This window comes from Juglans regia, chromosome 9 (assembly GCF_001411555.2).
Source record: "Juglans regia cultivar Chandler chromosome 9, Walnut 2.0, whole genome shotgun sequence".
Classification (NCBI taxonomy): domain Eukaryota; kingdom Viridiplantae; phylum Streptophyta; class Magnoliopsida; order Fagales; family Juglandaceae; genus Juglans; species Juglans regia.
This window is the reverse complement of record NC_049909.1, coordinates 21045993-21059788: the sequence shown is the minus strand read 5'-3', so window position 1 is coordinate 21059788 and position 13796 is coordinate 21045993. Positions and strand designations below refer to the sequence as shown.

At 35.1% G+C, this 13796-nt stretch overlaps 1 protein-coding gene and 1 non-coding gene across 2 annotated transcripts; one reads left to right on the top strand and one right to left on the bottom strand.

The window, feature by feature from the left end:
- Positions 1-3620: 3620 nt before the first annotated feature.
- On the bottom strand, positions 3621-7820 carry LOC109008693 (NAC domain-containing protein 7-like). Its single transcript, XM_018988883.2, has 4 exons — positions 7398-7820; positions 6248-6432; positions 5834-6105; positions 3621-4707 (listed from the first exon to the last, which is right to left on the bottom strand). Exons 2-4 carry the CDS (start codon positions 6405-6407, stop codon positions 3979-3981), a joined length of 1161 nt encoding a protein of 386 aa, XP_018844428.1. The 5' UTR covers positions 6408-6432; positions 7398-7820; the 3' UTR covers positions 3621-3978.
- Positions 7821-13402: 5582 nt separating this feature from the next.
- On the top strand, positions 13403-13476 carry TRNAN-GUU. Its single transcript has one exon. It is a non-coding gene; the product is annotated as a tRNA-Asn (tRNA).
- The last annotated feature ends 320 nt before the right edge of the window (positions 13477-13796 follow it).

Genomic DNA, 13796 nt, shown 5'->3' with positions numbered 1-13796 from the left:
AAAATTCCCACCCACGGTCAAACATGAAGAAAAACTTGGGAGTCCAATAATTAACTTTGCAATAACGCGATTTCAAAGAAATGAGGGCGTGCATCGCCCTGAAACTGTAAATATTTCCCTCATGCTTTATGAGGTTATAGGTCAGGAGAAACTCGCGACCAATAAGGTCAACGTGCTTCGAGTCTGATTCCGACAAAGCTTGCCGCTAGAGAATGCAACAACACATCAAGATCCTTTAAGCATTTAGGTGGAGTTGAGAAGGGGTCAATGCGAGGCGATCTAGTAGGTCGCGAAAAGGATGAGGGAAGGGCAACCTCAGCCTGCAAGAGAACATGCTAGGGAAGGCAACCTTCGAAGCATAACCCTCATCGTCGATAGCCCCCTCACGAGGTCTAGGAGCCTAAAAAATCACCTTCTCCGGGACATGAAAGGTGGAAGCCAGTGACGATAAGAACTTAGGGGTCACATTTGAATGCCAATTGTGTCCAATGTAAAATTGTCTCGTGGTGTGAACCTCGAGCTAGTCTAGTTCCCTGAGAATCTTGGGTTGAACAGTCTTCTTGGGAGCCATAGAGATTGAAGTTAAGAAAGGCAAAGGAGAGGAAGAGAAGTCGGGGAGCCACACCTCATTAATGGCACCACTATCCGGACTCCACACTGCATTAATGAAGCCGCCCTAGAATTCACGCCATATTAAAGAATTCTGACAAATGAACAGTGAAAATGACCTAGGTTCCACAAAGTCAGGGATGAGCTGTCCCTACCAAAGTCTAGTATAAAAGTCGATCTCCAAATACGAAGAACTCTCTGATTCATCTAAGCTTACGCATGAACTACTAAAGAGATAGGATCAGAGACTCCCTGACCACCACCAAGACCCCTCATTTTTAGTGTTTGCTTAAATATGCAGGTGAATCCAATTCAAAGACGTGCAAAACACGACGTTGATTGAACCCATCTGACATTATTCCTTATATCATAAGTGGTGCGAGGATACAGCTAAGAAACATTGTGAACAAAGTTTACAAAACCCTAATGAGAAAAGAGTATAATTGGGTCAAACTGGATGAGAAAGAAGCTAGCATTCATGACCCTCAACACCTTTTTCCATGAGGAGTCCTCTCAAGCATTCTCTCTCTCTCTAAGCAAGATCAGCTGATGCATTATGAGTCCTGGAAAGCATGCGCGTCCAATTGTTATGTGATCTCATGCGAAGTTCTCATTGCGCAAAAAGGAACTTTCATGCTTGACTTCAACCCAAGTAATTAAGAAGATTCTCCGTATTCAGCATTCATACAACCAATATCCTTTTCTTATTCATAATTAGTTCCAACATTTATAACAGGTTTGAACTTTCATCGCCCTCCTGTTGCTATTTAATCCCAGGTAAGTTCTGAGACAAACACACACACACACACATATATATATATATATATATTATATGTACTATCTATTCACATATACATGTCTATATATGCATATCTATCTCGATACTTAAGGTGCGGTGAAATGCGGGCAATATCCTCCACCCTCTAACTGTAGCTCATCCTTGAAAGCTGAGGTGGGTACGTACCTGATCATTTTTTGTTCTCGTTATGCTATTTACGTCAAAATATTTTCCTGTACGGTAAAATCCTGGATGCATGGTTGAAGTTTGAGATCTATATATCTCCGTATATAAGCTCTGAGTAGCTAGCTTTGACTTAGTTCAAGTATCAAACCTATGGGAGAAACAGTACTATTTTCGTGCCAATGGCTTTTGGTTTAATTTTACAGCTAACCTCCGGCACAGGTATGCATTGGGCCGGGCAAAAGATAGAAAGTCTTTCGGAAATCTACATCGTAATTAATTACTCATGATGTACTGTATGATTGAATTCAAAATTTCAATGTTGATCTCTAGGGGGTTATTTAATTAATGTTTACGTATTTATATATAATTTCAACATGCATGCGAATGAACATGAAATTAATTAGTTGATTGGAACTGTGAAACCATAGTAACCACTATACTATTTTTTGTTCTAGTACGTGTGTCTGGATTTTAATTCTGTGTTCGCTACTCTTCATAGGCAACTGATCATCCTTATAATTAATTTCACGAGTGCATGCATCATTCCCAGCAGAAGCATTAATTAGCAGGTACATATACGGCAATAATTCCAATCCAAAATATTAAGACATAAATATAATTAATAAAATTTAATTATCTCTTATCAGTAGTTTAAATTTTTGGACAAGTGATGATATTTTCACACAAAATAAATACTCCCTAACCAAATATGATCTTTAGCGCCATGTGTGTGTGTGTGTGTGTGTGTGTGTGTATACACGCGAGCGATGGATTGAAGGTCTCCAAATAGTCACTAGTTAGGCGTGTATTCGGAGAAAATTGATCTCTACATGTACACTTTTCAATATTCCATTCTGTACATGCATGTAAATGATGTACTTTTGGAACAACATGAAAGTCTTTCTTCTGGGCGTGAATGATCAATATCCTATATATAGTGGTTGAGAAAAACAAAATAAAGAGAAAAATTATCCTATAATATTGCTTAATTTGTCGGGAAATACAATATTAGATTTCTTGAAAATGTTATTGTATTGGGTACCTTTTTAATGAAAGCGGGTTGGTAGAATGATAATTTAATTGTTAGGATAAATAAATTTTGTTTAGATATTAAATTTTTTTTTGAAAGGTTTGTTCAGATAAATTAAAATTTTTATGAGAGCTGGTTTGATTAATATTGTTTTTAGATATTTAAAAAAATTTGGAAAGGTCGTCATGTTAATGAAAGTTGAAATTCCCTCGTACACATTGATATAAGTCACATATATATATATATGTGTGTGTGTGTGTGTGTGTGTGTGTGTGTGTGTGACTTATATCAAGAATTGAATTTATTTTGTCACTTGCACCATTAAATTCTAAGTTGCATGTTTTGAATTTCACTGCTAGCTAGCTAGCTTTTAAAATAGCACATAATATATATTGATATATAAGTCACATCTGCTTATTTTGCGATGTAAAATAGCAGTGACGTACATATATATATCTATATATATAGAGAGAGAGAGAGAGAGAGAGAGAGAGAGTAGTAATCGTCGCAATTCATGGCATTATCAGCGGTGATTTTGTTACGTTAAAAATAAAATCATCGGAAAATGCTGCCTTAATATATTTCTTGTAGTACTGCGTCAATAATTGACGGGGGTATATTAATTTGCAATAATGTAAAGTCTAATGATGCAATATACAACAATAAAAGATTTTTTTTTTTTTTATAAAATAGACAATATCTACGAAAAAAAAGACGTACAGTTGAGATCGAGGACTAATTCTTGAATAGGACTGGAAATTAATTGAATTCATGCATAGCGCCTTTCACATTAATTTTCTGTGGTTTCTGATTAATTTTAGCTAGGTCATGTACGTACGTAATTGTCTGCATGGACCAAGAATAAAATTAAGACGGAACTTTTTTTTTTTCCCCCATCAATTAATTATTAACTATCGCAAATTATAAATACTTCTTGCATAAATTTATAAGATGCTTGCCCGGTTACATAACAAGGCAAGAGTTACATATAAATTAATAAACCTTCCCATGCAGATCATGCAGATTAAGCTCATATTTGTAGTATTAAGGGAAATTAATTACAATATTCAATATTCTCTGATATTGGAGATAGTTCGATCCAGCAGCTGATCTCGAGCATAAGTTCACGTAGATTAAGCACTAATATTTTATTTGTCGTAGGTATATGTACTCTGGTCTACGTACCTAGCTAGTTGCCCTGTATCAATACTCAACACAAAGCTAGGGCGCCACCGATCCAAAGTCCAATAGCTAATTAAAGCAATACCGGTTTTGTTTTATTATGTACATATCTGCAGGATCGTTTTTCAAACTGTACTCCCTATTGAGATTAGTATGCATGCATCATCATCTACGTGATCTTGTACGTACGTTTTCACTTCCACAGGTCAATTTGGCAACTGGAGGCAGATGTGGAGGCAAACTCCTCGGTAATTTCTGGTCTTTTGGAGTGATCATGATAATTGTCGGATAACATGTTCATATGTTCAGCCACATGAAAGACATGAGCTGCACTAGAATAATTCGTGTCCTTGGAAGAATCCAGATGATCATGGCTGAGCTGAGATGCAACAAATTTGTCAAGGACACGCCAATCTGCAGTGCTCACCTGTTCCACCGCTTGCTCGTTATTACAGTAAAATGAATTGATCATGTTCTGCTGATTTCCAGCTTTGATCTGCATCATGTGTTGTTGTTCTTGATCTTGCGTGAGGTTCGAGGACTGCAAAGCACTTCCAGTACTGTTCCTATCAAAGCCAACATAGGGAACTATATTTGAGTTACAACTTACGCTGGTGGCTGAGTACTGTGGAAGTTTAGGGCTTTCTAGGTGAGGGAGCTGGAGGAAAGCATGATCATGATGATGATGAGGCATATTATATTGCAACTGATCATGATGATCAGGCTCTTGCTTGCAGTGATGATAGTGGTGGTGATGGGCGTAGGATGCATTAAAGGGGTGAGAAACTCGCCTTGGGGAATCAAGTTCGGGCACAAATGAGACCTGTTCATTGTACCAGTTATAAAGGGACTCATACTCGCCCACTTTCCTCATAGCTGTCATTCGCTTCTTGAACACTCTGCATACAACCCATCCTTCTTCCTGGTGCAATCACCATAATTACATCAATTTAGAAGACAAACAATCAGGTTCGGGGAAATTAATGAGCGTTAGTGTTTGGCAAACAAATGCGTGTGAAATGAGCCGGTTTTTAAGTTTATGAAAGCAGTACTAAAACTAGAGAGGAAGTTACAGTGTTATTTGATCACCTGCAGTTCATTTTCTGATATTGTGGATATTGGTATTGAATGAATATATAGCAATTAAGTAGAGTGCAGGAGTCACCTGATCACATTCAACTGTTGATATTCTAACTTTTCAGAACTGATCAAAGTTTCTCCATGGTTAGGTATAACTAGGCATTTATATTTATGACATGTTGTTGTATTACTATTATGGTGGAAGCAAAGCAATCTAGCTCCAAGATTCTTAACCTCTTATATATGCCGTAACGATCGATCATGCAGATATATATGGCATTTTTCTGCAATCATTTCCAAGGCCTATATTTCCGTTGCAACCTAGCTTATTTCATTGTTTTTTAACTCATGTACATGAGGTTTTGAAACCCACACATTGATGTATATATGCACCTTTTTCCTTTACTAGCTAGGCAACTGAAAGGATACTGTTATAGTGGGTCTTAGATATATGGCATTGAGATCATATGATATAATGTAAATTAAGGATATTATTGGTTGGAAAAGAAAAATACCATTGATCGCGTAAGAACTTATTTATATTCCCTTATTAAGGGAAGAGATCAAGAACTAATAATTATCTTTCAATTACCTCATATATGCATACATCTATATAATGCACACAACTAGGTATATGTTCATTTCATATCATTCTCGTATTGGAAACTTTATAGAATGACGAATCACATTAAACCTTGCCAATTTATAGAATTACTGCTGTGTAATCCTTGGTAACTAAAATATTTCTCTATCTTACATATAAAAAACATGAATTTGTTTTTATAAAAGTATGTTTCAACTTGTTTTCCTTTTCCTCTCTCTTTTTATGCATATTGAGGACTCCAGATGCATACTCAGGTTCCCTTTGGATGTGATAGGAATTAATAGCCCTATTGGTCCTATAAACCGTAAATAGTTAGAACAGTTTCAGCTTGAGGTAAGAGAAAAAAAAAAATAGAAAGACTTGCCTGAGAGGTTCCATTTTCATTTGTTTCAAGTCGATACTCATGCATGATCCAATCTGACTTTTGGCCATTAGGGGCTCGTCCTTGATAAAATACTAAAGTTTTTCTCATGCCAATCAAGCTTTGCCTAGAGTAAATAGCCTTGTCTCTTCCAGTAGCTTTCCAGAATCCTGCTTTTGTAGCTCTATTTGTGCGAGTCCCAGTTGGATACTTTTTATCTTTATGGCTAAAGAAATACCATTCATTCTGATCGTCAGTTCCAAGTTTGCATAGTTCTGTACCAAATTAATTAGCAAAAACGGTCAATATATATGAATGCATGGCTGATATGAGAATATATACAACCTAGCTATGATCTGTCTTTTTCCAAAATCTTAACTCCGTCAATAAATATTAAACTATAATTGCAGTACATACCTTGAAGATCCCACGGTTCAATTTTGTAAAGATCAACATCTCTGATGACGTCTAGATCAATCCTTTTAGACGCCATCTTTTTCCTCAGATAATAATCAACAAGTTCTTCATCTGTCGGGTGGAATCTAAAGCCTGGAGGAACATGTGAAAACGCATTCATATTTCTCCCAAGAACTTGATCAGACCTGCAAATAATTCTATGCCAAATGCTATTAGCATACGCGCGACCGGATCTACTGTAAAAGAATATAAAAGGAGGAAGATTAAGAAGCTGCTCTAATATTATAAAAGATATTGGGTTCGCTTCCAAAATTTAAGTAATTAGAAGCAGCCTTAGTACGTAGAAACACAATTAATAATAATAAATACTGTTTAATGTACTAAACCCGCGGAGAGGAGAAGCTAAAATTGCACTGAGAGGAAAAGCTGGCAAAGGAATCGATACAGAAAAATTGATGAAGTGCATGCATCAAGCACCGAAAAAAATTAATGCATCCCCACTGCTAATTACCCATCATGTGGATCTATAGCTAATTGAATAGATCAGGCCTTAGCTTTATTCCACTCATAAATAAACGTTCATGATCAGTTTCATGCAGACATAGGAATTTTCATTGAGAATTTCTTTAGCTTTACCCTATGAAACAAGGGACGTATCATAGTAGATCATGAGATGAATTATACATTAATAATGCAGAAAACCGATCGAACAATATGATCATGACTCCAAAATATATATTCTTCTAGCTACGTACGTACGATCGGGTTTTGGACAATTTGAAGCATGTAAATCCACATTGTTGTCACCTCTATCAGAGAATTCTAGAGTTCGAAAATCATGAATACATAACTCGAGATCTAAATGCAAAACAACTCAGACCTAGAAATAAGAAAGACGTACTGCACGCTTTTGTGTCAACTAGCATCATGCATATATGATCAAGGCGTAATCTCAAAACTGAATTCTACAGAAAGCTGAATGGTAAAAAAGATACAATTAATTCTGGAATGAATTATAGCATTTAATATTATGCTCCTTCGGTTAAGTTGGGATACATAAATGATCAGAATGAATAACAAAAAGAAAACCCAAAATTAGCAATAAGAAGAAGATCAAGAAGAAGAAGCAGAGCTAAGGACCGCACACGACCTTGAAAATCTTTTACAGCACTTTCTGTCCAATGTAACAACTCCTCCGATCTGGTTGTGTCCAACCTCGTATCGACCAATCAGCTTAAAGCCAAAAGACTTTAAGATTTCTTTCGTCACCCTTTTTTAACTTTTACAAACCAACTGAAGTACCAGACAAAGAAACACAGACAGGAAGGGGACAAGAAAATAGCAAACAAGAAAGATTCATAGGATTGAAGTGACCCTCGGGATTTGAACTGAACCGCAACTGTTGTACCCACATGAAAACTATCCACGGAGGGAGAGAGAGAGAGAGCAGATCCCGAGGATATCATGAAATAAAAAAAACCAAAGTTAAGGAAAGTGAGGGAAAAGGGGAGATCGATGTATGTGGAATGCAAGTACAGAGAAGAGGTAGGGTTAAATAGGAAGCAAACACAAACAAAACAAACACATGCCCTAATGATCCATCCTTCTCAAAGTTTCTCCCTCCTCACCTTTCAAGGGGAGCTTGATTGCTGCAAAAGCTTTGCGCGAAAAAATGGAGGCGCTAAGGTGGCTCAAGAAAGGAAGAAAGATAATGAGAGAAATGTAGACAGAGAAAGACAGAAATTTAGAGAGAGAGAGGTGACAACCTCCAGCACCTCCCACCAGCAACTGAAAAAGACCAGAAAAGAATGTTCTGTTCTTTGACGCTGCCGAGAGAGAGAGGACGATGAATGCAAGAAGATCCGACGGTGAGGATAAGTTGGGCTACTTAAAATGGACTTGACACGACCAAAAAGCGACTTATAGAATTAATCGACATTAGTGTATTATGGTGATGATGACATGTAATCATCAACGGGTGATATTTTGGTGGTGACCTTGAGCTACCTCTACATCCATCCTCATCCCCGTCAAGATTCAAAAGTTACTCCTCCTACAATGTAAACCGCGTGTTGTACACGATCAGATCAATAATTATGAGGTTACATCCCTTCTTCTAGATGAGCCTCAATTAATTATTATATATTATTTATTTTTCCCTACTAAGTTTTGGTTTGATTTCTTTTTTAAATAGAGAGAACGTAGAGGAACAATAGGGTAATGCTGCGTATCGTTTTAGAGTGTGCATGTGAATCTCATACATTTCTTTTGAAAAATATGAATCTACCATAAAAAAGTTAGTTTTTTGGCATGAGCTTAGACTTTTCTTACTATTTTCAAACGAAGAATGTGAGATTTGCATACTCTATAATTGTATAAATAATTTATTCAAAATAATAAAATTTCAATTCCCACACTGTTAAATATGAAGGATTTATTATCAAAATATAATTGTCTGTTGTCATATAATTAGGTGTTATCACTAATTAACTAATTATGAAAAATTCTATTTACAAAATAGTGTTGATAATAAATTTAATAAAATGCTTACGTGACATAATTTGATTTGAAAAATAAATAAATTTTAATATTACAAATCAAATTTTATCATGTAAGTGATATAAATAATATGTTTTATATACGAATAAAAGAATGATAAGTAACCACTCTCATCTTCTAAATACTCTTGATTTATATTGAACTTATCTATTAATACACAAATCAAGAATTGCTTTAAAAGCAGAGACTTCTGTTGGGTTTGTGGATTCTGATTTTATTGGTATGTCAGCCTGATTTGATGACTTGATCCGATAAGGATGTGTTTTGATTTTTTTTGTGTATTTTCAAAGAGGTTTTGGCCAAAAAGTTTTTTAGCAATGTTTGCGGTTAGAAAAAGAGCTAGACAAAAGTTTGCTCAATATTCATGTGACAAGTGACTCAAGTGAAGCTCAGACAAAGAGTTTATTCGAGTCTTGTTCGACACTCCACTCGAGTGAATAATGTAGAAAAATGAGAATTAAAATTTCCGTCGTGTGACACTATAATTGTGCTTAATGAACAGTTTAGTATATCTTGAGTATTTCAAACAGTAAAATTTCACTCTAAAATATATTTTGTGATTCATCAACATGATAATAAAATCATCAACAGAAAATACATTACAATTTCGTTTCGTATAATTTAATTACTTGTATTTTTTTTCACTTTTTAATTGTTATCGTTATTTCCCAACAACAACTTGATCTCTGAATATCTTTGTAGAAGAGTTGGCCAAAAAATTGCCCACCTTCGAGCCCCACAAAAAGTTTGAACTTTATTAATTAACAGTGCAGTTCTTGAACTCAGCCTTTTTTTAGCTTCTTGAGCAGTAAAATATTTACCAAGTATTATTATTTATCAAAGACGCGCACCAGCAGTCCTCGCTGGTAATTGGTTGGTTCCCAATTTTATATTAATAATTTATATATAATTAGTTCGCTTATTTTTTATTCTGTCCTCAAGGCAGCTTTCACGAGCTGGACCCCAAAGAACCGACCTTAGACAATACGATTGAGACACCTCTCCAAATACTTCTTTATAAAAATAATAATTTTTTTATACCTTATATTTTATCAAGTCGCAGTCATATTTATCATAACTAAAATAAGAAAATTTAAAATGCATAATATTATTAAAAAAAAAAAAAGCTTTGGCCGAGCTGCTGTCTATCCAACGGTGTCTGTAGAGTGTGTTTCTATACCTCTGGTGGTGGAGACCGGGCCCCACCGAACGGAATGATGTTCGGGAATCAGTACGTGGCGGCTCATGGTCCGGCGTGGGCTAGCCCACGATCATTAGGCTCACGATTTGGGTGCATGCTGTTTCTTTTGAGTGGGCCCCACCCCCCGTTCAGAGGGCCCCTCTTCTCGCAGCTTTTTTGCCATAGAAGCTCATGCCTTGCTGGATTGCCACGTGTAGAAATGTGTTTGGTGCTTGTGTGTGCCGGCAAGTTAAGTTTCCGTCGTATCGGGCCGGTTCTTCGCCTAGGGTTAAGGCATTCGAAGAGTAAATATATGTCAAAAGTTAATATATATATATATATATATATATAGTTGGTGTTTTTTTTTTTTTTTTTTAATGGAAAAAAGAAAAGAAGTGAAGCAAAAGTCTAACACGTGATACAAGTGTCAGCTTGTCCCCACCATGATCGCATATATGGAAATTGGATTAACATATGTCGTCAACCTCACGTTGACGAGAAAAATAAATAAGTCAACCTCAAGTTTATAATATATGTAGCTAATAATGAAGTAATATGGTTTCGAAGTTTGTTAATTAAGTGTATGGACCAACGCGCGCCATTATAACAAATTAAAATGGGAGAAGCTTTCATTATTATTTATTTTAATTTTGTCCTTGTCGATCGACGTTATTAATTGAACCAAATCGAAGAAAGATATTGACAATTACTTTCAAGATGTATCCAATAAGTTGCACATCTATATATGATTATGTTGGTGCTTTTTTGTTTTTTGGGTTATTGCCAATGAATCCAACAAAAGTTTAACCTACTTTTTCAAACCAAATAAAAATGTAATAGCATTATACTCGTGTGCGCACGTGTGCAGTACTAACATACCTCAAGACAAAAACCAGCTTCTCTCTCTCTCTCTCTCTCTCTCTATATATATATATATATATATATTTATATGCTTGGATGTATATATAGATGTCTGTCAAACGAACCAATGCAATTAAGTACGAGATCAGATGCAAAAGCGATATATGTACGTGACTCATGTAAAAGAATTAGAACTGATACTTGACTGATATATATGTATATGCATTAATTTGTTCATTAATCCGATGTAATGTGATTGTCCTGAATTAAATCCCATGGATTAATACATTATTTGTATCTTGTTTATCTTACTAAAGAGAAAAGAAAATAGTATAATATTGTTTATATATATAGACATGAGGGGCATATGCATGCATGCAGAACATGAAGCAGCTGACATGAGAATAATACACCGTGAACATTAAATTAGTACGTACCTCATGATCAGTGCAAGTAACAAATTATTAACAATGACCACCTCAGATCAGCACATGAACAAGCTACACAAGGGCGGCACAATTAGTAGTGACCACAAATTAATAACGGTGGTGCTAGATAATTTGCGAAAGTAAGTCGTTGACAAAGCCAGCTAGCTGAAGAGGATGTTTATTTGTCTCCGAGTGTTGCATGCATGCTCTAGTAGTACTGTCTTGTCTTCTTCTTTCTTCGCCTTGTTCGACATGATCAATGAAAATATATGAAACAAATTAGCTAGCATTAGCAGCATGGTGATCATCAGCTGATCGCACATGCAACAACTGGCCGTGGGGTACCAGCTAGCTATCTCTATCAATATTAATGCTGATGCATATATAATGTAATATAGCTAATCGTAGATCCATTATTGGTTCCCCAGTAATTTAAGCTGCTGGGGTTAACCTAGATATAGTGAGCGTACAACTCCTACAAAAACGTCCCCTAGCTAGCTATTTATTATTATTTGGAAATGTTCTTATTCCCACCATCTCATGGCCCCCCATTCACATGTGTATGAGTCGCCTATCCAACAGATTTTCCATAATTAATTTCTGCACAGAATATCAAAGTAAAACGAATTATTTATTATAAAAATGATTATTTTTTACGAGAATATATTTATTTTAATAAAAAAATAATCATTTTTACAAGAAAAAACTGACAACAAATAAATATTTTTCTTAATTTAGTATATATAACTACGTACATATTATATATAATTCCTAGGAACAAATTATTAAAAGCGATGACCATCTGCCGTAACCAACGGATCAGATAGATGTCCAAATCCTCAAAACTATATATAGCTAGATCAAGAGTCTTATCTACCTATGTGCCTCCATGGCATGAATTCAAGTGGAAGGGCGTTGTTATGAAATGAAGGAATGAACATGAATTTGATCTAAATTGATTCTCATGTTCAAGGGCTTCATGATTGTCACGGTCAAAGGCCCACAGCTTCTAACAAAAATTGCATATTCCTATTTTTCTACTGTGCTCTGTCAACGCTTTTATTTTTGAAAAATAAATTATACACAATATTTTTCATAACACATTTTACAATAATATGTTAAATGATGAGTAATTTTATAAAATACTCTATATATAAAAGTAACATTATTTTACAAAAATATCATTATCTTACAATATTGTTGTGAAATGTATTGTGTGTAAGGCTGTAAATGAATAAATCTGTTCGATAGTCTGCTCGGTACTCGCTTGGTTAAATTCAAATCGAACTCGACTTGTGAAAAAAAAACTCGTTCGTGAAAGCAGATACCCACTCGATTTGTAAATTACACATATCCGATAAAACTCAACTCGACTCGACTAAGACTCGTTAAGGCCTGCTCGTTTATACTCGAGTCAACTCGTTCGCTCGACTCAATTAAAACTCATTCATATATTGATAAATATATACATACACCTATGTGTATATATATACTTATGTCTATATAGTGAATATACTTCATAGGTATATTTTATAATTTGTATAATAATTAGTTGATAAAATTTAACAATTTCATATACTAGTATGTGGAAACCATATATGAAATAGATATATGCTATTATATTAAGTGTATGTATTGATAATATATGTAGGCATATAATATATTGTTATTTTGAATAAATATCAACTAGTTAAATATTAATTATTTATAAAAAAATTTTAAAATTTTATAATTCAATAGAGGTTCTACTTGTTAGTTGTATAAATTCAATATTAGATTTATTATTTGTTATTTATTTAATTTATTAATTATTAAATCTTATTCAAAAAATAAACAATTCGAGCTCGAGCTCGGCTAAACTCGAACTTGTTTGTGGGACGAGCTCGAACTCGAATTCGAATTAAGAGTTTAGCTTATCAACTCGAGCTCGAATTAAAGAATAAAAAATAAATCTTAAACTCAAGCTCAAGTATTTTGAGTTGAGCCAAGCTCGGAAAGTCAAAACCCGGCTCGGGTCGGCTTGATTACAGCTCTAGATGTGTGTTTACTCTCTCTTAGTTGGCCCACTTCAACAATCTACGATTGTTTTAGTTTATATTATTATTTGATTGCAACGGCAAACATAAAGCTGGAGTAGCTCAGTTGGTTAGAGCGTGTGGCTGTTAACCACAAGGTCGAAGGTTCAAGCCCTTCCTCTAGCGGTCTGTTTTGTGTTTTCTTCCCTTCTTTTGGCTAATGCAGCTTTTTTGCTTTGGAAATTGTAAACAACCATGTTATATAAGGAGATACGGATACCATTGGATTTAATTATCACAGCGAAAAAATAAACTTGGACCAAAATTTATTACGAGGATTAACGACCAAGACACCAAACAACATCTAAAAAGGATGCCGTAAAGGCAAATGCCGGTACCATGATCACCAGACCAAGACTCCATGCCGGTACCATGGAGCACGTCCTCATCCGGATGCAAGCCCCTAATTCTCTAAATTTTAATAAAAAAAATTTAACTTTTTGACA

What these genes read in the sequence shown, in the direction of transcription:
- LOC109008693 (XM_018988883.2), bottom strand. Translation starts at nt 6,407, where the DNA reads ATGAATGCGTTTTCACATGTTCCTCCAGGCTTTAGATTCCACCCGACA. An exon ending in TGAACCGTGGGATCTTCAAG is followed by an intron (nt 6,106 to 6,247) that starts GTATGTACTGCA and finishes AATTTGGTACAG; the next exon opens with AACTATGCAAACTTGGAACT. An exon ending in ATGAAAATGGAACCTCTCAG is followed by an intron (nt 4,708 to 5,833) that starts GCAAGTCTTTCT and finishes TGATTGCACCAG; the next exon opens with GAAGAAGGATGGGTTGTATG.